We start from the raw sequence: 27,411 nt of genomic DNA on the forward strand, positions 1-27,411 counted from the left end.
ATCAGACCTAAAATGTTCGTTCAATTTATAAGTTTAAGTTAAGTTTGCAAAGAAACAACAAATCCATCAAGGTGTTTTAACAAAATATGACTTTTGTCCTCTCATATCGAACTCCACAGAAGTATTTGTTAAGAACTGTTTTGGACTCTTTTCCCTTGTAAACGGTGCTTGATCTGTTCATATTTCTCTCCTGATTCAGACAATACGACTTTTTCACTGAAGATAGCAATATTATGGATAAAGAACCCGTATTTTAGCCAGAAGCTTTGAAGTTATTTTATTTATTTATTTATTTATTTATTTTTTAAAAAACATGCATGTGTTCTCTTCAAAAAAAAAAAAAAAAAAAAGTAAACTAATAGACAGGAGTGGTGTGGATCACTTGTAGATTATTGTGATGTTTTAATCAGCTGTTTGGACTCTCATTCTGACGGCACCCATTTACTGCAGAGCAAGTGATGCAATGCGAACCTTTCTTCAAATCTATTCTTATGAAGAAATTAACCCATCTTTTTTTTTGCAGAACCGTTCCTTTAATATTTCAATTTTAACATAACATTTGCATGTTAATGCTTCTCTAATGTTGGTTAATGATCACACGACATGCTGATAAACAAATAAAATGGATTTTTTTTATTTATTTGATAAAATATTAAATACACTTTAACTTAAATTAGATGTCAAATATAGTATTTTTATTTTCAAATTATGTATATTTTCAACAATTTCATTATTAGCTTTTCATCAACTCATGGACCCACTGACGTTCTGCGAACCGCAGTTTGGGAATCCCTGATTTGGGACCTTAAAAACGGCATTAAATATGTAAAAACTGAATGATCTGTTAATGCATTGCCATGCAAAATGGTAACGAACTTTCAAAAAGGATCTAATAGTCAGAGAGGGTGGAATATAGTCATGAAAATCACTTTTTTGGGGGGGGAGTTTACACGACACTATATTTAACCAAAAACAGAAAACAAATTTTATGTGTTTTGGCCATTTGTTTATACAAAAACGGCATACTCAGGCCTGAAAATACAGCATTTCAGTGTTTTTCGCTGACCTGTGTAAATAGGGATCGTTTTGACAATGTTGTCATCTGTATGTGAAACTTTTCAAGAACGCAAAGGAAAATCTGTTCTGTTTTAGTAAATCATTGTTGTGTAAACATACCCTCAGAGAAAAAAAAGCATGATACAGTATGACCCATTTAATAATTAACTGATATGTCAGACAGTATAAATGTACCTGATAGGGGTAGTTGTACCAGCACTCTCGTGTGTTCCACAGCCACGGGCTCTTTAAAACCAAACACAGACACACAAATGATCTCCAGAGCTTTTCACTAAAGACACAAGATAATGTCTTTTGAATTCTGCTACATCAAAGTATGAAAAAGATTGAAAATACAGTCATTATCCTCAGTGCTAGCTATATAATTGACATGCTTTGAATTCACTTTTTCCCCTCTCGATAAATCACATCATTATGTGGGAAAGTTAGTTGGCATCAAAGCCTGGTGTTGTGAAGCTGATGATTTTCTGAGATCTGCTGTTGTGCTCTGAGAATACTGACGTATGATCCAATCCAACGCTACTTTTGGCAAATTAGCAACTTCACAACATCGTTCTCAAAGGCCACATACAAGAATAACAGACGCCTGATGCTGTAACATCATTATATGTGACCCTGGACCACAAAACCAGTCTTAAGTGTCAATTTTTGGAAATTGAGATTTATACATCATCTGAAAGCTGAATAAATAAGCTTTCCATTGATATATGGTTTGTTATGATATTTGGCCGAGATACTATTTGAAAATCTGGAATCTGAGGGTGCAAAAAAAAAATACTGAGAAAATCGCCTTTGTCCAAATGAATTCTTAGCAATGGATATTACTAATCAAAAATTATGTTTTGATATATTTACAGTAGGAAATTTACAAAATATGTTCATGGAACATGATCTTTACCTAATATCCTAATGATTTTTGGCATAAAAGAAAAATCAATAATTTTGACCCATACAGTGTATTTTTGGCTATTGCTACAAATATACCCCAGAGACTGGTTTTGTGCTCCAGGGTCACATATGTTCTTTAAATGACAAACTATGCAAGAACTATGGTAAATTCTCCTTAGGACAATTAGAAACGAGTGCTTTAATGTCTTAAAATGTCCATGAATTTTATGACCAACTCTCCCTTTCCTCCTGTGTGAAGTGCTAACACTATTTTTTTGTGATTCAGCTAGTTTGTTCGGTTCAAGGGTGCAAATGCCCGTGCAGAAAATGCACTTTAGAGTGTTTGTCTACACATGACCAATCATTTTTAGGACAAGGACACTGAAGAATCCAATACCAATTTCTCAACAGCCTACTCTCCCTAATTAAGTTAAACACAACAGATGAGTCTCTCTGTTCTTCAGTTCTTGAGCCTGTATGAGCTGTAGGTCTGTTTTGGGTTTATGTCAGCCCACTTCCAGTCCTGCTCCTATTAATAACAGCAGCAGGAGAAACGCGTCCCATCTGAAGCATATGAACTCATTCAGTAAAGTGCACTGTCATGCAAGTTCAAGCAGTTCACCTTTAGCCTAGTTTCTACAAAGACACACAGCATTACCTACCTGTGTCTATTCGTAAATAATCCTATAGATGTGTTCCCTAATATGCCCATTTTTGGAACATTGCTTTTGAATTAAAGTAAAAATGATGCTTAATACTCATTTAAAGGAACAGTTTATTCAAAAATTATATTTATTCGTCTGTATATGCTTACTTTCCAAAGCTGTATGAAAGTGTGCAAAATATTTATATATTTATTTCTAAAATATCTAAATCTATATTTCTCTCTCTCTCTCTCTCTCTCTCTTTATATATATATTGCTGGTCTGTAATATATAATGCATTCATCTGTTTTTTTTCTATTTTTTATGTATTTTTAAATATATTTTTTATATATAAATTTACAGATCTAAACTACATACATTTATATGCATCTACTTAAAATTGACAAATGAATGCAGTAAAATCATATCAAAATGCTCTTCATTGAAGAGTCAAAGATGCGGCCAGTTCTTCTGAACATGTTTGTTTGGAGGAAAATAATCTGCATTATGGATGGCGTGATGAATTATGAATAGCTTTATGAGAGGAAGGGCAGAGAGAGAAAGAGAGTTTATGGAAGCTGTCTCTCTCGGCACAGTATGACACAACAAATAAAATCAAAATCAAGTCAGGGCTGACATCTCTCTAACTTTATCTTTTCTGCACGTCCGCGCCGCAAAACCCCAAGAGGTGATGAAAGGCAAAACGAAGAATAACTCTGAGTGCGCTGCTGCATTTTGTAGTCGTGATACCGAATAAGTAAATAAAAACTGTGACACTGAATCTATTTGATAATGCTGTGAAAAAAACAAAGCTTCTCTGCTCGACAACATCCAGAATAATGGATGTATCGACTTGTCAGTCATAAAAGATCACATGTTTTTCACAATGACCATCAATTATTCAGTCAAACGAGATTGTTTACCTTCTTCAGGAAGCGCACACCGTACGTAAATATGTACAGGTAAAACGTGAACCTCCACCTGTGAAGAAAACACACAGAACAGGACATTCAGAAACATTGCATCTTGCATTACTATTGCACCAAAAGGTCATTTTAATGCAGAAGCATCAACAAGAAAAGCTTTGTGTCCTCATTTCATCCAGAGCACCGCGATCAGGTAAACCCCACTCCTCACGCTCAAGTACTTCAACACTGATTAGGAATTCAATGTGCAAGAAGTCCTGTTTTTTTTTTTTTACGTCCTGCTGTTACCGTGACAACATTTCACAGCACATTCTTCATAACAAAGGCGAAGCTGAAGATAGGGCGATTATTAGATAATTACCCCTTAAGTGAGGGCACTGAGAGGCAGTGTTTAGTGCATAACAAACATACACTAACATTCAAGTTTGGGGTCAGCAAGGTTTCTTTAAAGAAATTCATATTTTCATTCTGCATGGATGCATTGATCAAAAGTGACAGTAAGGACATTTATAATGATTTCTATTTCAAATGAATGCTGTTCTTTTGAATTTAATGAAGAAATAAAATAAAACAAAACAAAACAAAAATAAATAAATGCATCATGGTTTCCACAATAATATGAAGTAGCAAGTTTTAAATGAGACATTCTTTTTTCAAAACATCAAAATGTCAACGATATTTTTTTTTTCAAATAACTTTAGTACATACATTCTATTTCAATGTCACAAAAAATTGTTTGGAAATACTTTTAGCATAAATGCAGCATCCGAGTGCCTGTGTCATTCCTTGGTACTGTTCAATTGTGCATTAAATATTGTATTATTATTTTTAAATTATATTGTACTATTGGTAAGAGTATACCGCCTCTCAAACATGGAAACTGTTTAACAATACAACCGATACAACAAAACATACAAAAAAACACATATTTTATAAAAGAAAACATAAATACACAACACACAACATTATCAGTGTTATAACTTTTATTTTGCATTTTCACTTTGCCGATAACAGAGGCACACAGAAGATGGATGAAAACATAGTTACATAATAAGGAATGCTTTCTGAACTGGAAATCAGCATGTTAGAATTATTTCTGAAAACTTGAGTAATGCTGAAATTTGAAATTCCACTTAACAAAATACATTCAAATAGAAACTAATTATATTTCACAATCTTACTGTTTTTACTGTATTATAACTGTCCCTTGACTGGCCCCGACTATCAAAAAACACAACTGCTATGCTCATTTTGCAGTCCAATTCATCTTAAAACAAGTAATAAACTTTAAAACATTTCAGGAAAATGTAATTCTTCATTATATGACCCTTTAATAAACTTTAATGCTTTTTTAAAGTACATTTTCTTCACGTTGACTTGATGTTGAGAGTAAAATCTGAGTCCTGAAGCAACACCAGTTGAGAAGCACTGCTCTAAAACGCTCTGCACCAGTCACCCTATTTTTCAACATGTCATCTGTATGAGTCACCCTAAACCAGTTGTTCCACCACAAACCACACACACACACATACACACACACACACACACACACACACACACACACACACACACACTTCTCTCACCAGGCTTTACAGTGCTGATTCATGTAACCTTTTCCCCTATTCTTTTGTATTTTTTTCCATCCATCAACTTCTGCAAGTCAGACTAGGCTACTCTAAAGAAGTGTTTCTTAAACTTTTCGGGCCAAGAACCACCTTCAGTTGAATTGACTGCAGATCTCTAGAAGAGCCTTAAAAACATACAGTCAGCCAAAATGGAAAAACCATGTGTGACAAAGTTAGGACACCTAGGATTAAATTGCTTGTAGATCCACTTTTAGCAGCAATAACTTGAAATAAAGGGTTAGTTCACCCAAAAATGAAAATTAGGCTGTGTTTACTCATCCCTGAGGCATCCTAGGTGTATATGACTTTCTTCTTTCAGATGAATCCAGTTGAAATTATATTAAAATTTGTCTTTGATCTTTCAAGCCGTTTAATTTCAGTCAGCGGGTGTTGCATGCATCAGTCCAAAAGAAGTTAAATAAAAAGCGGCCATCCATAAAAAAAAAAAAAGTGTCTCACACGGCTCCGAGGGGTGAAAAAAGCCTCCTGTGGCAAATCTATGTGTTTTTGTAAGAAAAATATCCATATTCAAAACGTAATAATCACTTTAATCTAGCCTGCGCTCGTTGTAAACGGAAGCAGTTCCGGACGGATGACATATGAGTTCAGCGTTGCGGTGCAATATGTCATGTGTTGTTGTTCATCTGAGGTTTTATTTTCCAAATTGTAAGACCTGTCAAGGACTAGATTTTATTTTATTTTTTATTATGTCCTGATAACGAAAAACCATGGAATTCAAGAGGGTGTCCTAACTTTTTCAGACTGTATATGCACAGTGAAAATAACACTTCATGTTTTGAAATCGAACTGATAACTGTATGCTCAAAACTGAGTGTTGAATTCAGCCCACTCTTTAAACTGTTTGGCCGATCGTCTCAGCTTTTGCATGAGAAGTAGTGGTTTATGCAACTCAAAGAAGAAAACACTACTAAAGCTCAAACAATAGAGCACTGCGCTAAGAATGGTGAGATCGTGAGTCAGATTTCCAGCAAATGCATGAAGTGATCAAATGCAAAACCTGAATGCAATGTCACATTCAATGTTAAAGGATGAAAGCATCTGCCACATGAATAAACGTGCATGTAAAACACTGCCAGTGCAGGATGTGAGTGGACAATATAAAAATGTGGCCTATGCATGAGTCTTAGCGAGGTATAAAAATATATTAAAACTGAGAATCAGACAAAAAGTAGAGAAAATATATATATATTTTTAATGACCATTCTGTACATTTCCAGTGCTGTGCTGCGTAACCTGTGATGGACATCTATGGAGAACCACTGCTATTACGAACATTGAATGTGACATTAAAACTACAGATAATGGTAGTCGTTTGCACAAAAAGGGAATAAAAATTCAGTGAGAGATGCCAATGTGCAACACTGAAAGGAATAAATGACCAAGTAGGCAAAACCCAGAAACAAGTTCAACATTTTTGCACTTCAGGTTCCATCATCTCAAAGTCAATGTGTTTTTTGAATGGGTGTCTGGCTAAAGGCCTGAAATAAGGTCTGTGGTTAACACGAGCTTATGAAATTTTCATGTTTTATTCTACAACATAAAATGCATTAGTAATACTCTACTTGTGATTTTTGTTTTTGTTTACTGATGATAAGCTTACTTGAAGCTTTTACTTCTCTGACGTGTCCTGGCTGGGATTTCTAAATTGCCCAAAATGCCTTGTTTTTCTGTTGACAAGCTCTGAACAGTCCTCATACATTATGTACACATATTTTCAGTTGACTGTTTTTTTGCACTCTCAGAAAAAAAGGACACCTTTTTTTGAAAACTTTGTACCTTATTTACTCCTAAAAGGACCTAAAAAGTACATATTAGTACCTAAATGGTAAATATTAGTATCTTTTGAAAGGATACCATCACAGTGACAGCTTTTGTACCTTTTTTCTGAGTATATAAATCCCACCCTCTTGTACTCTGTGATTGGTCGATTTTGTTAAAGGCCTGCATGCTATTGGTCAAACTACTTTCTTGTCATTACCTTCAGAGAGTACTGTGTTTATAATCACACTCTTGCAAACTAAACTCAAGTTTTCAGGGAAATGTTTTAAATTGTGGTGTACACCGACCTAACTTTAGCTTTTTACTTCTGCTAATTGCATTTGGACTTCATTGGGGAAGTCGTGGCCTAGTGGTTAGAGAGTATGACTCCTAACCCTAAGGTTGTGGGTTCGAGTCTTGGGCCGGTAATACCAAGACTGAGGTGCCCTTGAGCAAGGCACCGAACCCCCAACTGCTCCCCGGGTGCCGCAGCATAAATGGCTGGCCACTGCTCCGGGTGTGTGTTCACGGTGTGTGTGTGCACTTTGGATGGGTTAAATGCAGAGCACGAATTCTGAGTATGGGTCACCATACTTGGCTGTATGTCACTTCACTTCACTATAATCCATAAAAATTGTGCTCATTTGCGAATCTTAATGAGCAAAACTTAAAAGAATCATTAAAAAAGAAGCTTATTTTCACCAATAATTCAAAAGCCAATGGAAAAATCCTAAGCTAACCGGGTTAGCCTTTGAAAATGCTTTCATCATATCATTTGTTTTCCATCGTATTGCGTTTCTTATTTTGCGAAAATAAGAAATCACTCATAAATGCATGAAAAGAAATAACGCAGGAGTGCAAGATAAAACTGTCAAACCAAATTGCAAACAAATTCAGACCTTTTTGCAAAAATGTTGGTCAGAGTAAATCAGAAGAGTGATTTATTCCCAAATCTGGGATCATTAGTTCTCTAAAGATGACGTGATTTCTGAAATATCATCAGAGAGAAGGATTCTCAGATCGCTGAGTAATGTTTTCAGTATTGTTTTATTGGCAAACGGTGATATTCAAGGGAACGACTGAAGAGTTGGTGTGTTCTGGGGAAAGCAGGGGGGTTAAGCTGGCGTGGCCTTTTTAACTTGTCCCTGTGGTTATAGATCTCTCTGCCTGTGGTCAGTTTCCAGGCACAGACGCCTGTGCCAGCCGATACCTCCGAGATCAAAGAGTCTCGCAGCCAAACAAACACCTACCACAGACACACAGCGTTCACTGAGACCCACTGACTGCGGTCGTCCAGCCCTCTGGGCTTTACCATGTGATACATGCCATTAATTACTGCTTTGATATTCACACAGACAGAGCTCCCTGTCACTCCGCATGAGAAATGAAAACAACATCAGTTGCGTTTCCTTCCTTTAAGGCTGAGCTTCAGTACAGATGGACACGGAAACCAGCCACAGTAAGAGTCAGTGTCTGTCTGACGCACAGAGCCACTGAAAAACTGCAAGATACCATCAGATTGTACTTCCATGAATCTTCAGGCAATCTTTAATTGGGAATCGTTTCTGATCCAACTCTACTTATGGGAATCACAATTTTTTAAAATAACTAATTAATGAATTTAAAGACTTTAAATATCTAACTGATCTGTGCATTTGTATTAAATAGTTTTTAGAATTACAAGTATTTTAAAATAATTACAAATTTAATAATAAAATGTAAAATAAAATTTGGCTACAAATTATATATATATATATATATATTCTTTCTACATGTTATCTAAAGGTTTTTTTCCCATTATTTTAATCTCAGTTTTAGTATAACATTATAATGCCATACATATTTTTACTTTTTTATAATTTAAAGAAGAAACCAATCCGATGTATAGTTGATATTTGAGGCTTAATACTACAGAAAAGCACTAAAAGTTTTTCAGTTAGAGTGATTTCAGCTTTGTTTATTTTCATATCAAAATACGGCATGCAGTTGCTTCAAACAATTGTATAAACCATTCAATGTAAATTGTGATAATTGTAATTAATAATCGCAATTACAATTTCAAGGGAATAATCAACAATTATGATTTTTGTCATAATCGTGCAGCCCTACATACAAGCTAATAAAGAGGAACAAAGAAACACATATAATTACATTCAATATAAAATATGCTTTAAAAACTAAATGCTATTATAGTTTTAATTAATATTTTGAGCTAGTTTTTATTCATATTTTTTTCTGTTTTCATTTTTTGTAATTTTGCAGTAATAAGCAGTTTGTTATTTTAGTAGCCTACTTCAGGTTAAACTAAATGAAAATGTGAAATGTTGCCTTGGCAAGTAGCTGAAGTAAAGTTATCATTATTATTATTTTTTTTTTTTAAATGGCAAATTACACACTCCATCTTTAAACTAAATTTGTTTGTAAAAAAATGATTATCTGTATAAAATAAATAAATATCAAATTGTGAATTGAATTCCATCCAATACAATTATTTCCTTTCCATTTAGTGAAAAACTATGTAGAAATCATTTTGAGCTATTTAAAAATAGTATTTGACTTCTTGGTTTAAACAGCTGAAATGATGTTTCATAAGGCTGAAATGATATCAGGATTATACAAAAGCAATGCATTTTTCAGTGTGTTTCTCGGCTCATTATTTGAGAAGCTTTGGATGTCTTGCATTCAGCTGCTGTACCAGACAGCAAATCAGAGCCGCTGGGCTTCAGCTGAAACCTGACCTTGAAAGACCTTCCAGATACACCTATTCTCTCCGAGTCTCCTCCAAAAGAGAGATCTCTATTCTGTAGTTGATCCGTGATGCTGTCTGACAGGCCTCTGAGACTGCGATGGACCATGCAGCACAGCAAACACCAGATCCTGTAACTTCCATTAAACCGAGCCGAGACCTTTCACGAGCGCTTCTTCATAATCAACGGCTGAGAGAAAGAAAGATACTGTTGGGCTAATGAAGGATTTTGAGCACAGCTAGGCCTTTGTTAAGCAGCGGGAAAATAGTCAATTGAGGCTTAATGAAACGAAAGGGCAGTTTTTGCTGTTTGGTGTCCTGGTAACTTAACACACTGCAATTTGGAGCGTTATTCTTGATCAATATTTAAAAAACAAACAAGCAGGAGTTATTTACTTCATTAGAGGTCGACACAGTTGCCTGGAAACAGGTTAGTTACACATGGGTGGGGGTGGATAGAGAAAGAGAGAAATAAGCATTTGAGTGAAATTTATAGATTTCATCTAATTATTGCAGTTAGTTCAATATCTACTAACTAGCAAATCAGCGATCAACTACTTGGTTAGCAGCCTTTAAGTATTTTTCCCATTCATTTTCTCCACACGGATTAAAAAAAATCCAATAGACAAACAACTTTGAATCAAAAATCAGGAAAAAATTGGCAAAGAAGGCTGTGTACTTTATTGAGGAAATAACTACAATCCCAAGAAGCACAACAAACGACAATTTAATGAAAAAGATTGTCTACATTTTTATTATTATTTAACACTCAAATTATTTAATTTAATGGAGAGCTAACATTCAGTTTCATATTTTTATTTAGTAATAGTAGTAATATTAATAATTATTATTTTAGTAGGGTTGCACTAAGTATATATCAATATGACTATATACTGTAATAATGATGATGATGATAAATTACAATACCATAAAGCACAGCAAATTACAGAATTTAATAAAAAATATTGTCTATATTATTATTTTTTATTGTATAGTCATATTGATATACAATTAGTGTAGCCGTACAAATAATAATAATAATAGTAATTATTAATAAATTACAATCCCATAAAGCACAGCAAATTATTTTTAAAAAGATTGTCTTAATTATTATCATTATTTTTATGTTGATATATAAATTAGTGCAACCCTACAAATAATAATAACAACAACAATAATTACTACAAATAATAGTAAATAAAAACAATTAAACAAACGTTAGATTGCTGTCAAATTTAAAAATACAAAAATATAAAAAATATAAGAATAACAATACTTTTATTTTACAATGCAACTGTAAAATTACAATATGAATATTTATCATAATTGCTTTGTAAATGCTTCTTAAATGGTTTATAAATGCTTCTCATTACAGGTTTGGTGGCCGCTTGTACAAACTGCTTTGACTAGTCTTGCAAGTTAGTCATGTATTTATTTCTTTAAAACTTTAGGTCAGTTACATAAAAGCTTAGATTGATCTAATTTGAATTTAAAAAGTAAGACTGATTACTCCTTGATTAACTGCTAGAAGGTCAGACTAGTTTTTAAGACTTTTTAATTAGTTTCTATGCAACTATGGTGTATTGTCTTCTCAAATGCATGTTAGAATAAACCATAAACAATATGACAATATACTACTCTGAACATAACCTGATTCTGTCAGTGTTGTATTTTTTCTGGCTTAGAATTTTAACAAGTTGACATTTTTCTCACCGAAAGTTCAGTTGTATTTGTCCTCGTTGTTGTCTGTTTTGTTTTGCAGGAGAAGAAAGATTGGTTCATTTACAGCACAGACTCTTGTTAGTGGTGTAACCTCGACTGACTTTACGCAACAGGGTTTTTTTGATCGTCTTTCTCACTTTGCGAGGGCTCACAGAGAGAGTGGATTATTCCACACCCACAGAGAATAAGGAATATTTTTAGTCTCCATAGAAACACTGTATAACTTGAGCGTTTCCACAGATTGTGTGGTCAGTTTTGTGCGTTTCAGTTCAGTATTTTGTCAGAGAGCTGTATGAAATCTGCCAGATGCTGTGTGTTTGTTGACGTTAAGCCTGACGCGGTTTTTGCATAATGTCAGAGATAATCATGCTGCACGTCCAATCTCATCCAAAGAAGGGAATTTAAGTGAATATAAGACTGACACGTTCTTGGTTTGACGTATAGTTCACAGTGGATTTCAGATCTGTATTGAGGAGTATATTACAAACAGTTGCAAAATAGTGTGTCTGGTGTATTCAAGCGTGTCTCTATCCCACATCCAGAAGCTAAACCATGTGTTTTAATAATAAAAAACTACAGCACAGAGTGCAACAGACTGCTTTTCTACTGAAATAATAATAATAAAAAAAAACTCAATGGTTTAACTTTTGAAATTGAAGAAATTAAGACATAGCCATAAAAATCGGTATTGTAATTTTCCAGTTGCATTGTAAAATAAAATTGTTATTACTACTATTATTATAATATAAATAAGTATTATAATTTCTATAAATTATTATTATTATATAAATATGTATTATAATTTCTATAAATTATTATTATTGTTATTATTATTACTATTACTATTATTATAATATAAATAATTATTATAATTTCTATAAATTATTATTATTATTATTATTTAATCACAGTAAAAACATTTTTAAGTTTAATTGCAAATGCAATCATAACAATAATAATAAATATTTAATATAATTATAATAATACATAATGAATATAATAAAAGTAATAGCAACAACAATTTGGCAAAAAAAGTGATTATATATCAAGATGACTATATAATAATAATAATGTTATTATTATTGAATATTAATATTATTATTCTTTAGTCATCTTGATATATAATCACTCCTTTGCCAAATTGTGCAGCCCTTTGGAAAAGCCGGAATTTAAGAAAAACAAACAAACATAAATCACATAAAAAATAAAATAATTTATTTTATTTTAGTTAATTTTTTAAATAAATTGTAAAACAATACATCTTATAATTTACAAAGTAAATCACAATTTTTATCAGAAATATCGCAATCCAATTTTTATCCCAAATCGTGCAGCCTTAGGCTCATACTGCACAGTTAGTTTTCAAAGGCCACCGAATATGCTCTTCAAAGTCGCTCTATTATTCTCTGAGAGAAAGGCATCGTTTCGTGGTTCTCATTAGGTTACACTCACACGTGAGCGTGTTCTGTGATCTCTGAAGGCTGTGGCTTAATTGCCTCTGAAGTAAATGGCACAGTGTCGTGCTTCAGCACTGATCAGATGATCACTATAACCTCTGGGGCTTTCAGACACAAACCAACAGAACCAATCCCACCGCTGAGGACACAAACGCTGGACAAAACGGTGAGAAGTTGCTGATTTACAGCGATAAAAGCAACAACGAGCTGCTGATGAGAGTTTAGCTGAGGTCAAATCCATGAGTGACATGATGCAGCACAGGAACATCAACTGGTAAAATATTCCTTTGAATCCATGTTGAAGTACTGGGAGACTGTGGAAAGGATGATAGAGATAAAGCAGCGGAGGACAAGAATAGGAGATGCTGTGGACAGGATGAGCAAAGACAGACAACAACATGGAGAGATAAGAGAGAAAGATTGAGAGGTAAAGAAACAGACTATGCCCTCATGCCGCCTAACTAGAGGACACTGGTACACAATAACACACACAGGTGACACCTATCTAGTGCAGACACGCTTCCCTCGGCCAGAACCCCCCAGGGGAACATCACAAACCAAATGAAATCATAAAGGCTTTAATACCTTAACGTGAAATCAAAATCGACTGTATTACTGAATTATTTTTTAAAGAAATTAATACTTTTATTCAGCAATCAAAAGTGACAGTACGGACATTTGTAATTATTAAATATATAAAATAATTTTATTTAAAATAAATGCTGTTTTCTGAACTTTCTAATCATTCTATAAAAAATCCTAAAACAAAAAAAACATATTAAGCATATCGGCAAATCAGAATATTAGAATGATTTCTGAAGGATCATTAAAATAAAAATAAAAATTTAATTGTAATAATAAGCCTATTTCAAATTATTACTGTTTTTAAAATTTAAAATATAGTCAAATAGAAAACAGTTATTTTAAATTGCAAAAATATTTCACAATTTTTCTGTTTTTACTGTATTTTTAATCAAATAAATGCAGCCTCGGTGAGCTTAAGAGACTTTTCAAAAATTCTTCAAAAATATTACAGACCCCAAACTTTTGAACAGTACTGCACTTTATAAATGTTCCTTATTGTGAACGATTCATCAATGCACATTATTCCAAAGGAAAAAAAAATCATAATACTTTATCAAAATAGAATAACTTGTTCTGCCTCTCAAATGACTTTCCCTACTTTTCAACCACATGATTCATTTTGATAAGTAACGTCCACTTTTCAGCATCCAATCAAGTCCCATCCTACACCTTTTCTTAATGAATATCCTGTTTCACACAGAAATGCATCATATTATGAAAGATTAACTTAAAAAAAAAAGTCCCTACTACCACACAGATATCACTGAAATAGGCATCCTGCAGTACAATAACAAATCATGCCCTGACAAAAAAAACAAGATTTCTCAACAGAGCTGATTCTCACATGCTCTCGCAGAAGCGCGCCAGTGTGCTGGGTTTCTCCTGGTTGCGTCGATGTCTGAACCAGCGTTGGATGGTCCTCACGTCCCAGTCCAGCTGCTTGGACAGACCCTCTAACCTCTTCTCATCGGGGTGCTGGAAGACACAGCAGACAGAAGCGTGTCACTGCAGAGATCTGCCACAGTCAGAGCACAAACAAACCGCCTCAATGTGGATTTAACAGCTTGAAAAATTCACTCACTGCACATTTAAAACCGTTGTCTTTAAAAAGCCATCTGCACTACGAGCGTGATTATGCTGCGCAGGCATGCTGTAATGTCTGGAGTACTGGGGTTTCCATAGTGAATGAACCAATCTTTCAAGCATTCTCAGTCACTTCCTTGCGCTAATTCGTGATTCCTTCCTTTCTAGGGACGTTTCATTGATTTTTCGAGCTCACTGAACCCCTTTGAACTCGTCTGAATGATTCAGAATGGCACTGAAGAAAATACAAACAGAACGAACGAAGCAAGTCATTGACGAACGGGGATCTGCTGACCATCAATGACTGAACAAAAGAGGCCATACATTCATTCAGTTCACATGTGAGTTTATTCAGTAAAACAAGGAGCGTTCAGAAAAGCATTTATGAACCTGTATAAATGGCTGATGATTATACACTATTAGAATTATGTCAATTGCGAGCATAATAGTAGGAACAGTAGGAAAAAAAAGGTACAATAGCTTTCACTGGGTCAGAATCTATTCAAAAGGTACACCCTTGTACCTTATTTACCTCTTAAAGGGTGCATGTACCTTAAAGGTATATATTAGTAACTAAAATGTACATATTAGAAACTAAATGGTACATATTTGGTTCTTTGAAAAGGGTTCAGCTCCAGTGACAGCTTTTGTACCTTTTTATCTGAGAGTGCAGGACTATTAAAGGACATTACTGAAAATCATTTATTTATTTGGTTATTGGGTTTTGTTTATAGTTTGATCAAATAAAGGGTGAAATATGCTTTGTTGACATTTTCCAAAGAAAATGAAGAAAAATGCAACTGAATAATAATGCAGAATAACTGAATAATAACAGAATGATGCTGTTGAAAAGTGAAAGTGAAAGTGACGAGACATACAGCCAAGTATGGTGACCCATAACCTTTGGATTACGAGTCCGACTCTGTAACCATTAGGCCACGACTTCCCCAAATGAATCTGCCAAGTAAATGATTCATTAACTTACTGAAAGTGTCATTATGTAAAAGAATCATAGGATTCAGTCAGCTGGTTGAATCATAATCCCCACTATTAGTCATGCATAAGACATAATATATGTTTGAGATTTTATACTTGATTATGATCTGTTATCGTAGCATTTAACAATCAAATATATATATATATATACACACACACACACACACACACACAAGTTTGCATTAGTTAATTATATCTAATGCTAATAATACATTATGTTATTTTATATAATGTAATATTAATGTTAGTTAATGCATTAATATGCATTAATAACCAAATTAACTAATTAAGGCCATTCAGGAAAACTAGGTCAAAAGGAAGACTAAGGCAGAAACAGGAACACAAACAAAAGTCCATAACTGTCACATTTATAATGAGCAATAAATTAGTTATTAAAATCTGTTTAAAAATTACTAATAAAAATGTAGCTATCTGTTAGTTTTTGTTAGGTCAAGTCCATGAAATAATACTAAAAGAAACTATTTTTGATTTTAATACTGTATTAGTAAATGTTGAAATTAACATTAACCAAGTTTAATAAATGCTTCAGAAGTACAAGATTTAAGATTTTTATTTGTCACATACACTGTTCTACACAGAAAATAACCTGCAGGGAAATGAAAATAAACTCTTTCTCATTTATATATATATATATATATATATATATATAATTATTATTATTAAAGCTGGGTAAAATATGGTCATTACTGCAAAATAAATCCCTTCATGATTCCTTTGGCCAAAAAGAGACTTTTTTTTTTTGAAGAAATGGTCAGAATAGAAAATGATTTTACCCTCAATGAACATCTACTGTTTTAACACTAATAATAACAGCCCCAAAACTGATGTCTATCACTAATGGATTTCATCCAAACTCAATCAGTTTCCAATTAGACGGCTGTATCTGCTAACGTGCCAGTTAGATGAGCTTCGCCCTGAGGTCTCTCTGTCTCTCTGCATAGCTCTGTTTCAGGCAGGAACGTTCTTTTTATTCTTAAAGCGTGTCTGGATCTCGTGTGTTTGAGAATTTGAACATTTGTCAAGGAAACTTAGTTCTGTTGTGGCTAAAAATAGTGCCGATGTGTCAGTGCACATGAGCTCTGATAAAGCCACACATGTCAAAGAGCCACGCTATCACTCTGAGACTGTGATTACCTGTACAGACACTCCACACTGCCGTCACCTTCAAGAGCGCTCGCTTTCTTTTAAGACAAGGGCTCAAAAGGTGAAACATCATTCTTCTTTTACATGGCAACCGCTGCTCTGCTTTAGTTCAGAAGTTCACGCTGAAGTTCAGTAAGAGCACTTACATTTGATTCAAGATAAATGAACTCGCATTACATACTGATTCAACTCAATGGAGGAGATAGTAACAAATTCCTGCATTCATCATAGTGAATGCAGGAATAGTACACCAATGTGATTCGCTGGAATCGAGGCGTCTCTCATTTCAGTGACTGTGATAAGCGCTTCAATTTGATTCTGATTCACAGTCTCTGCAGGTTTTAATCACGTTTCTGCATAATCAAATAATTCTTTAAAGATAAATGGCTGATAAAAATCTTTTCAACATCATGCTTCAGTTCAGCACCAGCAAGACTATTTTTTTTACTATTTTCTTTCACTTGATTTCCGTTCGTTATTATATATATATATATATATATTATATATATATATATATATAATTAATTACATAATAGTTAGATTAATTAATCGAATGAATTGCTAAATAAATATCCACAAGAGATTATTTATAGCTATTTTTGTGTTAAATGAGAAAGTATCAAGTAGACATTCCAAATTGTAGCTATAGAAAGACATATTTTATTTGATTCAACATAAAATGTATTAGGCTACACATAAACATTTAGGATACAACGGCCTAACATAAACTATAGAAGATAATTTGAGAAACATCTCACTGTTTTTGTTCATGCAATGAAAGTCATCGGTAACTAAAACAGCTTTGTTATCAACAGTCTTCTGGTGAACTATCCCTTTAATTTTTTTTTATTATTATTATTTATTTTAATTTTTTTATTATAATTAATTTTTTTTATGAAATGAAATTCTAAATGAGAAACTAAATCTGCCAGCAGGTGGCAATAAAGGCATTTATGATTCGTTCAAACGGCTGATTCATTCAGGAATGAAGTAAACGGCACTCTTAATGAATGGGTTTTTGAATCATTGATTCACTCGATTCGTTCAAAACTTGGATTCATTCAGAAACTAAACACCGCTGGGTTTCTTGCACAACAATTATGCTGTGGCTTTAAAGGTAATATGTTCTCTGCAAAATAGAAAAAAAAAACACATAATATTGTTTTAAATATAACACAATATCAACTTCTTATTTACTGAACTGTTGTATAAAATCACATTTAAATTAATAGGGCTGTCAGAAAATATATATTATTAAATATACTGTATATCAAATTTAATTTAGTTCTTGTATTAAAGCCCTCATGTTTGCCGTGTTACTTTGTTGTGTATTGATGTATGTATGCAGTTCAATGTTACTGTTTCTATTCAAGCTCATGGTTTATGTTTTGTTTCAGGTCTTGGATTTAATTCATAGTTCATGTTTTTGGATTATCGCTGTACTTCACCTGGGTTCTCTATGTTATCGTCCTCGTCTGTTTCATGTGAGCATCATTTCACCTACAGCAGGTGAGGTACAGTATTAATGCACAAACACAGCCTGTTCGTCTTGAAGTCATAGTTTGCTGTTGTTCTTAACCTGTATTACTTTGTTTCTTCTGTTAAACACTAAAAACAACATCACGGGGGTGAGATAATAACAGAATTTATTTTATGGGTGAACTGTCCCTTTAAATACAACTTAAACAGGCAGGATAAAAAATGGACGAGTGTTTATATATCAGATCATTATGCCTCGTAAATGCAGCCTAAAAGACCTGCCACTGTCTAATATGCCATTAATATAAATGAAACGACAATATTGACAAGATAAAACACTCGCTTCTCTTGGCTGGATAACTTTGGTAGCTCAGTAAGACATTTCAATCTAAAACGGAAGGAAAATGTTCAGCTAATTTGATTTACAGGCCAGTACAACACATTTATATTTAAAGACCCTCTGTGGTAAGAATCAAGTTTTTAACATTAATTACATGTCTATCTGGTGTTTTTAATATTTATCATTTTCTAAGGTCTGGCCTATGGAGCTAATTTTAATTATTTTTTCCTGTTTTCTGTTTCTGCTGAAAAAAGGCCAGTTGAAATGATATAATTTGGGTGTGTTGGTATGGAGAAATTTGGAGTGAATGGATTACTTATTTTTTTAATCCTGACACTGCACAAAAAATAATGCAAAATTAAGTTTGTTTCTAATTATAAAAAAAAAAAATCTGCTTAGCGTTTGGTATAAGGAAAATTATTATTTTTTTTCATAAACAGCAGTGGCATTATGTAAACAAACTAGCATTTAAAGGGTTAAAACTCTGAAAATTAATGTTTTTTTTTGTAGTTATAAACATAACTGATGTTTGCTAAAAAAAACTGGAAGCCAATATTTTTATGACCATTTCTGATGCATTTTTTTCCTCTAAGGACATGTAACTGTTGTATTGATGCACACAATTAATAATAATGCAGTAAAAACACCAATAATTTCACTGAGAAATACTTGAAGGTGTTAATGTTTATGTTAATATTCAATTGTTAAATGCACATATCTGTTCAGCACATTAGTTGCTGCTGTCCTACTGAAACTGGCTTACTGAATTTCTGTGATAGCCCTGTTTTATCAAACTGCTGTTCCTGCCATTATAATAGCAGTAAACCGCTCAAAAGTGTGTTGTAGTGAAACATGGTCTTTACCTTGGTGATGGCAGTGAAGACCTTCTCCAGAATGGCATTGGGCTGAGCCTTCTGCGGCCCGTTGGCCTGGATTTTCAGACCTAGTGCACATGGCCTCGCAATAAACCTAAAACAAGCAATAACAAAGAACGCTTCATTAGATTTATATCTTGTAATATCAATGTCTGCTAACTTAATTCCGAAGGTCTGACAGGCTGTAAAACCACAGCGGGCGGCTAAAAAAATCCTCCTGTGTGCAATCACTTGCCAAATCTTCAGAGACGGCGCGTTAAACCGTGCAGGCCAGCTGTAAGCATTTGGTCTTTCTGCAGCTGACTGGCTGCTTTTGTGAAGGTCTGATAAACATCGGTGTATTAGGAAATACACAGCCGCTGATCAGAGCGGATGCATCACAGTTGGTTTTGTTATGCTAATGTGACTCTATCTTGTCGATCTGATAATGAGAATGTTAAAAAGGAACAACAACCAGAAGAAACATTCATGGGTCACTGCTAATATGCAGCACATTTTCATATCCTCGTCTTAGTCTAAATATCAAACTCACTGTTTATGAAAGTCATATTTCGTTTATCACAATAGCAATGATGTAAACAGTTTATTTCACTTTCTTTAACCCGGTTTGTGTCTTTTAAAAACATTCCGTCCTGTTTGATCGAATTACACAAATCATTATGATGTTATAAAGATCCATATCAAAGACAAACATTAAGCGAACTCAATCAAGCAGTGGCCAACTTTAACTCTTTATTTACATCCTGTTCATTTTCTAGTTGTTGTGTAAATCAGCTATAATTAATAAAGGTGAAGTGTCTTCACTTGATCAGAGCATATTTCTAAAAGTCTGATATACACTTTAAAATAAATACATCCTTACAAGCATGTTTCGTTTTTTTAACAGGTGCTTCAAAACAGAAATGGCTAAGAATGTTTACTGTCATATATATATATATATATATATTTATTTTAATTATTGTTGTATTTGTTAAATTGATATATATACCACACACACACACACGTAATATATATATATGTGTATATATATATAATATGATCATATATATAGATATATATATATATATATATATATATATATATATATATATAACTGGCCTCGCAAGTCTAAGAAAGTGAGATGTCACAAGAATGGAAATGGAGGTGACAGCAGACCATTTTAATGAGCTTTTACAAACTAAATTAATTAATGTCATCCAATGAAATGCTCTAGAAATGAATCTTCTATAAAGCTGAAGAGCTGTGGTAAGCTTATGGGTGACCCGACTGATTTGCGGCCTGCACGCTGTTTGCTTTTGTGGGGCTGAAATGCCATAAATGGGCTGTTGCTCATCATAAACATTTACAGCGCTTGTGCAACGCAGGAGGATAGAAGAGGATGTTTGTACTTTAGATAGTGTGTCCTCTTTCCACAGAGGAAGTCAAGTGATGCCACAGTGAAGACCACGAGAGCATTTATCACGACATTTCGGTTGAACACTGATGGCTTTTTATTATTTTGCGATGGTTTGTATTATGTAAACGCAGATCCAAAGGTTTCAGCCGGTCCAGAACTGACTGTACTCACGGGTTAAACTTATACACGAACTCTGATTATAAAACACAGTCCCAGAGGAGACCCTGACAGTATATTTCACCTTCAAACTACCAGATCTGAAGAACTCTGTCAGATGAAGGTGAAGAGCAGATGGTCTGTGGCATGCATAAACACAAAACCTGACACTGTGTCGTCCCGCAGAGAAGATGTCTAAGCTGCTGCTTTTGTGACATTGAAAGCCAACACATTTTCAGACGTCTAAACTCATAATAGAGCAAAATTAATTAATGTCTAAGTTTCATAACTCACTGGAAAGCATGATTTACTGTTGATATCAAGTGCACACTGACTGGTTTTATCATGTAATCTCAAGCATACGACTAGTTGTCACATGAGGAAGATGCAATATGTCAGTAACTTTTCAAAATGCCAAACGCACACAACAGCTTGTTTCTCTAACACTGCTAATAACAACAACAACAAAAAAAAATCTGAAAAATCTCTCTCTGTATATATAGCCTGTTCAAAAAGGTTTGGGTGAATCTCCCACTTTAATTTTTTTCTCACTTTTATCCATAGTCAATCACTTATTATGTCTCAACAACATCAGGTGCAAAAATAATGTGCTCGATATTTAATATAAATATATTTATACATAAAAATAAGAATTACAAGTTTTTTTTGTATATTCTATGGTAGTTTTTTTATTGTTTTGTTTTTATTTATTTTATTTATTTATTTATTTATTTTTTTGGTGTTACTAGCTACTAACACCACTTACTTAAAATGAAGGAAATTATGTTAAAATCTCAAATAATATATTTTCAATTTATATGAGCTGACATATCATGGCAGGACACAAAATATGAGTACTGTTAACTAATTTATTATTACCTATATACACAAAAATTGTTTTGTCAAAAAATTGTCAATATGTTTTTTAGTTTTTGTTTTTACAGAAATTAATGCATTTATTCAGCAAGGCTGTATTAAATTGACTAAACTGACAGTTTGTAATATTAAAAAATAATATAATATTGATATATTAATAACATTATAATAACATTATTATATTTTAATATTTAAAATATTTTTTATTTAAGATAAATGCTGTTCTTTTGAAATCATAAAAAAAAAATAAAAAAAAAAAAAATACCAACTAAAAAAAAAAAAAAAAAAAAAAAAACAAATAATTATTTTATTATAATATTATATAAGAAATATTTTCACAGTATTACTATTTTGGCTGTATTTTAGAATAAATAAATGCAGCCTTGGTGAGTATAAGAAACTTTTTTTAAATATTACAAATTATTATTATTATTACTATTATTATACGTCAGAGTAGGTATGGCTGAAAAAGATGTTTACATGCTCCACAGCTATTGAAATATTCCTGTATAGATATAATCAGCATATTCAGCAGTGTGATGAACAGCAAAATGTAGGTCAAGAGACTCTTAAAAATGTAGGCCATGACGTTTCTTTTAAAATGTTTGTAAATATTTTAAATAAGACGACCCAAAATCCAGATTAACACAAGCATATCGCCAGTCACCTCGACGGGTTTCTACAACACAGTCTTAATAGGGTCCATGCATTTACATGACATTAACACACAATAGCAAACATCCTAAACTCAATTATTTTACTGTTTTTGTGGTAAAAATGACACCCTTTGTGTCTCCCTTTGTGACAACTTACCCCATACAGTAGCGTGACAACATGCCCCTGTGTTGGGAGTCAGTGGAGATTCTCAAACTTCAGATTTGGTTTACAAAAACAGAAATAGATGGCACACCTAAGAATGATCTGCACAACAAAGAGAGCCACTGACCTACTTTCATCATCAGTGTTATTATTATTCCAGAAGATGGGCCATATTGGGTTCCTGTCATTGTCCTAATTCATACAAAGATTCAGTGACAATGTGAAGGAACACAAAAATGTCCCATCATCATCATCTTCATCATCATCAGCTGGGGGTGAACCCTGAGCGCAACCTCTTCAGCAGTGATGATGATGATGATGATGATGATGATGATGAAGATGTGACACTGGACGTACCTCTCAAAGACCAGCCGGATCATAAACATGCAGAATGCTAAAGGACACGCCAGGTACAGGTCCTCTGCTTGCGGGAAGGTGGACTCGTCTGTGTTCTTCAGGTCAGCCCAGGTTACGTTGTGCGGGAGCCAGAACCTCTCGTTCCAGAACCACGCCAGGATCCCTGCCATTTCCAGCGGATCTGAAGTCTCGACGCCCGCGCTGATGTGCAGTCAAGGGCCGACGCGGCTTGCGACGCTCTTTCACAGCTGATCTTCGCAGGTCATGATTGAAGCTGATTATGAACCAAGCCGATTTTGCACCGACCTCCTCCCTCTCCAAGCTCCGCCCTCTCCAATGTAGGGAAGTAGAACGCGGCCGACTCGCTCCTCCTCCGCGACGCTGATTGGTCCGTGCGCTTGTCAATCATAAAAGAATCGCTTAAAGAAACAGTTCGGGGGAAAAATATATTCCTGTCATTATGTACTCACTCTCAAATATGAACTAAAATGCACTTTTAACATACTATCTCTGTTTTATTATAAAATGTATGTAGTCACCACTTGTAGCTTATAACACTCGAACATATGAAAGATGGGTTCAAGTGTACTACAAAGTGCAAACTAAATGCATTTTTAAAATACAGAGATAATTTCAAGTATATTAAGTACAAAATTAGTGCGCGAAAATAGAGCACTTTAAGTGCATTATGGAAGTGTACTTTTTTTATTATTATTATTATTTTTTTTTTACCTTGGTTACACTGTTCTGTAAAAAAAATAAAAATAAAAAATCATAATAACAACGACAAAAACACAAAAATATGAAAGTTATGAGCCTCTGCATAAATCCAAATGCTTCAGAACCAGTTATTTTAGTGTAATTTATATACTATTACATTGTAATGTATAATGTACTATTATAGTATATAAGTATATAATTTAATGCTATTTTTATTGTACTAGCTTTAGTTTTATAATTAGCGTTTATTTTTAGATTTAGATATGATTTTAGTTTCATTTACACTTAGTCTGATGTGTGCTTTTATCATTTTATCATTTTTTCTTTAAATATTACCATTTAAGCTTTATTATTATTTTTTAGATCTGTTTGTTTTGATTTATACCAATTAGTAATTTTAATGCTGCAGCGAATTTCAGCAAGTTGCCAAATCAGCATTTCTAATTTTCCTTTAGTTTGTTTTTCATTTAATATGCATATTTTATGCTATTTATTTCAATTAACAAAATTATTAAAATAGTTTCAGTTACCAGAAATAGTTTTAGTTTTAGTTTTGTATTATCATTATTTTTAATGATTTATTACTGTGTTCTAACAAGAAAGCAATCAGTGTTCATCTGTATGGTTCATTTTCATGTGTGATTTTTAAAAATGATTATTAATGTGTTACTTACTAATAATGTATTATTACTTAGTTTGTTAATAAATGTTTATTTTTATTTTGTTATCCTTTCTGATTTTCTCCTCACGTGTAATTAAACACTTTTGTTGTATTAGTCTGGCTTCTTGCAAAAGTCAAACATCAGAATAAAAGCACAGAACTATATAGGGCCACCTTTAGCTGTCAAATCTTATGGAATGGCGCCACCTGCTGGTCGAGGGATAGTTTTTTTTTCTCCAGTGGCTACTGCAGTGCTGGCCTTTTTGCTTTTACTTTGTTTTACAGAGGTGAATACAAACAGAGATTATATCGTAAATTACATATAAATTCTTGCGAAATTCTTTTATACATAAAGCCAAATTAATCAAGATTCGACTTCTTTTTTTAAATCTTTATGAAGATTTAGGCTATTAACGGTTGTTCGTTGTAGGCCATAGGCTATTGATACATTGTAGGAAAAAAATGCAATTAAAGTGTTTTACAAGGCTATTGGTCGTGTGTGTGTGTGTGTGTGTGTGTGTGTGTGTGTGTGTGTGTGTGTGTGTGTGTGTGTGTGAGAGAGAGAGAGAGAGAGAGACAGATAGAGATCATCAGTCATGACAGAGACAGAAGAGAATGGTTCATTTCAAAATTCTTTCAAAATGGTATTTGATATATCAGCTTTTACATTTTGAGAACAGTAAACAAACAAACAAAGCAAGCAGCACACACAACCCGATGAAACGGGGAAACTTTTTATTGATGCAATTTGGCGTCAAGAATGTATCATGAATATTAATTAGGCTACCTAGCGTGACTGAATGCTCAAAGAAGACTAAACTATCAACATCTATGTCATCACAGATCTTCGTTAAAGACTGGATCCAGACTGAAGCCTCTGTGTAATGCTTAGTTACCTCGGCATCCAGTGGCGGAAACAGTAAAAAATAATAATAATAAATAATAGATAATAATAATAATAATAATAATAATAATAATAATAATAAATTGCAGGGGCTCAGACTGTTAGAAAGCATTAATAAATAAAGAAATAAAGAAATAAAGAAATAACAGGGGCTTAGACTATTAGAATCAATCAATCAATCAACTGAACTGACTAGATGGGCCAACGACAGTCACCAAACAACGTCACCACGGCCAAATTAATATTCATGAGCTAGCGCGCCGCGATGAATATTCATGAGCTCAGCCCTCGCTGTAGTAGGATTCGCGCTGTCTCTTTCCGGAGGTGTTCCGCAGGCGGTAGTGATCCCGCAGCGGCGCGGAGGTGAGCGAGCGTGAGAGCGACTCTGTCAGCAGCATCATGGCGGAGCAGAGCGACTCCCCGGCGGCCGTCCAAACCCCGCAGCCGGCGCTCACCACCAGCTGGCCCATTGTCAAGGAGGCGTACGAGCTCCAGGAGGTGATCGGTGGGTAGCTGCAGAAGGATTTGAGCTTGTCAGAGGCTGCGGTTTGTTGCTTTGCTTTGGGCCTACCGGCTTTTCCCCATATGATGACAGTAATGCAATGCGGATATGACAAGTGCAGCTTCCTATCTTATGTTCTGGAGCTACTAGATGACAGTGCACATGTTACGAGTGATGTTGCTTCATAATAGCACGTGTCCAGTGAGACATCAGGCTACTGTGACGTTTACAGCAAATGTGCTGTTATCATACACAGGGAAGGTTATTTTTGGCAAAAAGTGCAACCAAGTTTCAGGGGTTTAAAGTTGATGCATTGCGCAGGCTGGCGGATATTTAACAAAGCACTAATAATAGTGACAACAAGAGTACTCGTTATGATTTTATATATTGTATCATTCATATTCTGAGTTTTGTAGCGCATGTGTGCATCTTGTCTGCACTCGCACGCCTTCGCACTGTCTGTGAGATGCAAAGGTGTCTTTTGCTGCATGCGATGCGCGTGCGCTCGTCTCATGACGCCCTCTGCAGCTCAGATTGAGCGCTTATCATTTCTTACAAGTGCATTTAGTCTTTTTTTTTTTTTTGCTAATTCAGAAAGTTCTTCACAAAGAAATGAACAACAATTTTGAGAAATTGAATTACAGTGAGACATTTATATATGTCACTTAAACACAAGTGGCGTATTAATCTCACAACACACTGATTTAGAAAATCACGTTTTGTGTTTATGCTTCGTAAAGCACTTTGAACGCTGACATATGCACACATGATTTTAATTAGAATTTATATGTATATTTTATATTATACAGCACACAACGTGCACATATTAACCCTGTAATGCCAGACACATTAAATAATACTCAGAATCTAATTTAATAGAACAATTTATTGGAACTTTAGACAATGTATAATCTAAGAAAGAAAAAAAAGTTCTATAAATAAATTATTTCTGGAGCTCATATTCAAGAAAAAAAAAACACCTCAAAACTAAATTATATCAAAAATATTCAGTTTCGTGCAAATGCAAAAATTAAGATACAATTCTGATAGCTTGTATTGTTAATTAATGAGATCTTTATAACAGTATAGCAGACTACTGACTTAAAATTATATAAATATCAGCAGTCACTCCATATCTCCCAATAATTTGTCTTAGTACGATGATAAATAGTTTTATGGTCAAAGCTCTGTAGTTGCAAAACCTATAATGCAATGCAATACAATAATGATAAACAATAAACAGTTAGATAAAGAGATAAACAATTAAATGTTCCTCAAAAGACTGGTGATCATATTTAATACTTTCATCTGAACATGATTTTCTTTTTTTTAAAAGAAATGATGTCTGGATAATCAAGTAAACCAAAGTTGCTTCAGTCCAGTAAGTGTTTGTCTTGAAATATTATAAAATATATGCAGTTGTGGAAGTGTAGTTTATGCATACCTGCTTATGGGCTTTTTTTTGGATAACATCAAACTAACAACAAATTTCTATGAATTTTTATAACTCTTTTTTTTACTATTTGTAAAAACCATTTTGACTTCACTTGTGGAATGGTTAATATGAGGCCATAAAAGCATGCATAATAATTATAGCAAAAAGAATGTTTGCAGGATGTCAACTTTCCAAATAA

General features: G+C 33.7%; 2 protein-coding genes across 4 annotated transcripts in view; one reads left to right on the forward strand and one right to left on the reverse strand.

The window, feature by feature from the left end:
- LOC109096437 (ceramide synthase 6-like) overlaps positions 1-23,261 on the reverse strand; it is a 34,176-nt gene extending 10,915 nt beyond the window's left edge. The window contains exons 1-6 of one of the 3 annotated variants that reach the window (XM_042731843.1): positions 22,991-23,009; positions 19,375-19,480; positions 18,141-18,192; positions 14,294-14,424; positions 3,533-3,590; positions 1,252-1,302 (exon numbers count right to left, since the gene is read on the reverse strand). In XM_042731843.1, coding sequence (XP_042587777.1) covers positions 1,252-1,302; positions 3,533-3,590; positions 14,294-14,295 — 111 coding nt within the window. In that variant the 5' untranslated portion in view covers positions 14,296-14,424; positions 18,141-18,192; positions 19,375-19,480; positions 22,991-23,009. Of the gene's footprint in view, positions 1-1,251; positions 1,303-3,532; positions 3,591-14,293; positions 14,465-18,140; positions 18,193-19,374; positions 19,483-22,990 lie in introns of those variants that run through there. The other 2 variants (XM_042731842.1, XM_042731844.1) reach the window with 2 other exon arrangements.
- Positions 23,262-25,546: 2,285 nt separating this feature from the next.
- Positions 25,547-27,411, forward strand: part of LOC109055965 (STE20/SPS1-related proline-alanine-rich protein kinase-like) — a 66,787-nt gene continuing 64,922 nt past the window's right edge. Inside the window, exon 1 of the mRNA XM_042731845.1 lies at positions 25,547-25,780. Within this exon, the coding sequence (XP_042587779.1) occupies positions 25,675-25,780 (106 nt within the window). The 5' untranslated portion in view covers positions 25,547-25,674. The remainder of the gene's footprint in view (positions 25,781-27,411) is intronic.

Source organism: Cyprinus carpio, chromosome B9 (assembly GCF_018340385.1).
Source record: "Cyprinus carpio isolate SPL01 chromosome B9, ASM1834038v1, whole genome shotgun sequence".
In the NCBI taxonomy this organism is placed as follows: domain Eukaryota; kingdom Metazoa; phylum Chordata; class Actinopteri; order Cypriniformes; family Cyprinidae; genus Cyprinus; species Cyprinus carpio.